This window comes from Otolemur garnettii, unplaced genomic scaffold (assembly GCF_000181295.1).
Source record: "Otolemur garnettii isolate 467f Iridium unplaced genomic scaffold, OtoGar3 scaffold00138, whole genome shotgun sequence".
In the NCBI taxonomy this organism is placed as follows: domain Eukaryota; kingdom Metazoa; phylum Chordata; class Mammalia; order Primates; family Galagidae; genus Otolemur; species Otolemur garnettii.
The window spans coordinates 3,169,700-3,171,124 of record NW_003852533.1 but is presented as its reverse complement, the minus strand read 5'-3'; the positions used below and the strand labels follow the sequence as shown (position 1 = coordinate 3,171,124).

Here is a 1,425-nt window from a genome sequence, read left to right as displayed (position 1 = left end):
GCTAGATCCTTACAGCTCAGGAGCATCCACAGCTTCAGCGCTAGATCCTTACAGCTCTGGGGTGGAGAAGGAGAATAACCTCCAGTCATAGTCACCTGACTAGACTTTGCATCAGGAGTTTCTGCAAAGTCCAAAAATATAGTGAGAGAGACGCCTGGTGGAGGCCAGATTGGATGGAGTTAGTAAACTAAGTTTCCTTCAGCAGAGATCTTGATCCTGTAACATCCTTCATTCTGGTAGCTTTTTGTGGCCTTTGAGTGTGGGTTGAAAAGGCAAAATGGATTTCATTTGAATGGTTAATAATGGATCTGAAGAGCCTGTATTTGTAGTTTCTTTTCTTTTAAGCTGTGAATAATTTTGCAGGGTATGGAGCCAGCCTCATGCATGCCCTGAGGCCAGCAGGCGCCCGGCTGGGGCAGCACACACCTTCACTTAAAAAGGCTGAGGAGGAGCGGCGGGACCCACCTGAATCCAATTACATCTGGTGAACTCCACATCTGAGACGTTTTAAGTTACACCAAGTTCATAGCCTTTGTTAACCTTTCATGTGTTGAATGTTCAAATAATGTTCATTACACTTAAGAATACCGGCCTGAATTTTATTAGCTTCGTTATAAATCACTGAGCTGATATTCACTCTCCCTTTTAAGTTTTCTCAGTATGTCTGTGGCATGATGGTACAGATTTTCTTGTTTCAGTGCTTTGGGACGGATTTTATATGATGTCAGTTGATCAGGCTAAAATGTGTTTTCAGTGTGCAGTTGGCAGATATCTTCAAGATTACAGTGGATTCATGGTGTCTAGAGGCCAGGGAGCATTAGAGTGGCTAAACTGGGCAAAAACGCATAAATCACAGGATTTGGATGAAGCTGTTCCCAGGGTTGAAGTTATAGCATTTCAGATTTTATTGTCATATATTTAGACGTCGTCACATTTTTTTAATTGCCCTTACTTTTAAACTGTCAATACAATATATTTTGACCTTACCATTTTTTCCAGAGAATTCAGTATTAAAAAAAAAATTACACTGTGGTAGTGGCATTTAAACAATATAATATATTGTAAACACAATGAAATAGGGAATATAATGTGTGAAGTTTTTGCATTTGGCTTGAAGCAATATAATATATTGTAAACAAAACACAGCTAGCTCTTACATAATAAACATTTTATACTGTTTGTATGTATAAAATAAAGGTGCTGCTTTAGTTTTCTGAGTGTTGTGTGGAGTGGTCTTTGCTTATGTTGTCTTATGGAAATAAGTTAGCTGCAATCTAGTGCAGAACCATAACAAAGATAAGATTCCACTCTCTGTAAGGCTGTGCTCCCAGCCCTGTCCCTGCTGCTCCCTGAACGGCTGTGCTCACAGCCCCGTCCCTCCCGCTCCTTGAAGGGCTGTGCTCCCAGCCCCGTCCCTCCCGCTCC

General features: G+C 41.2%; 1 protein-coding gene across 1 annotated transcript in view; it reads left to right on the top strand.

Moving 5' to 3' along the window:
* WIF1 (WNT inhibitory factor 1) overlaps positions 1-1,217 on the top strand; it is a 75,480-nt gene extending 74,263 nt beyond the window's left edge. Inside the window, exon 10 of the mRNA XM_003798530.2 lies at positions 364-1,217. Coding sequence (XP_003798578.1) covers positions 364-488 — 125 coding nt within the window. The 3' untranslated portion in view covers positions 489-1,217. The remainder of the gene's footprint in view (positions 1-363) is intronic.
* Positions 1,218-1,425: the final 208 nt, after the last annotated feature.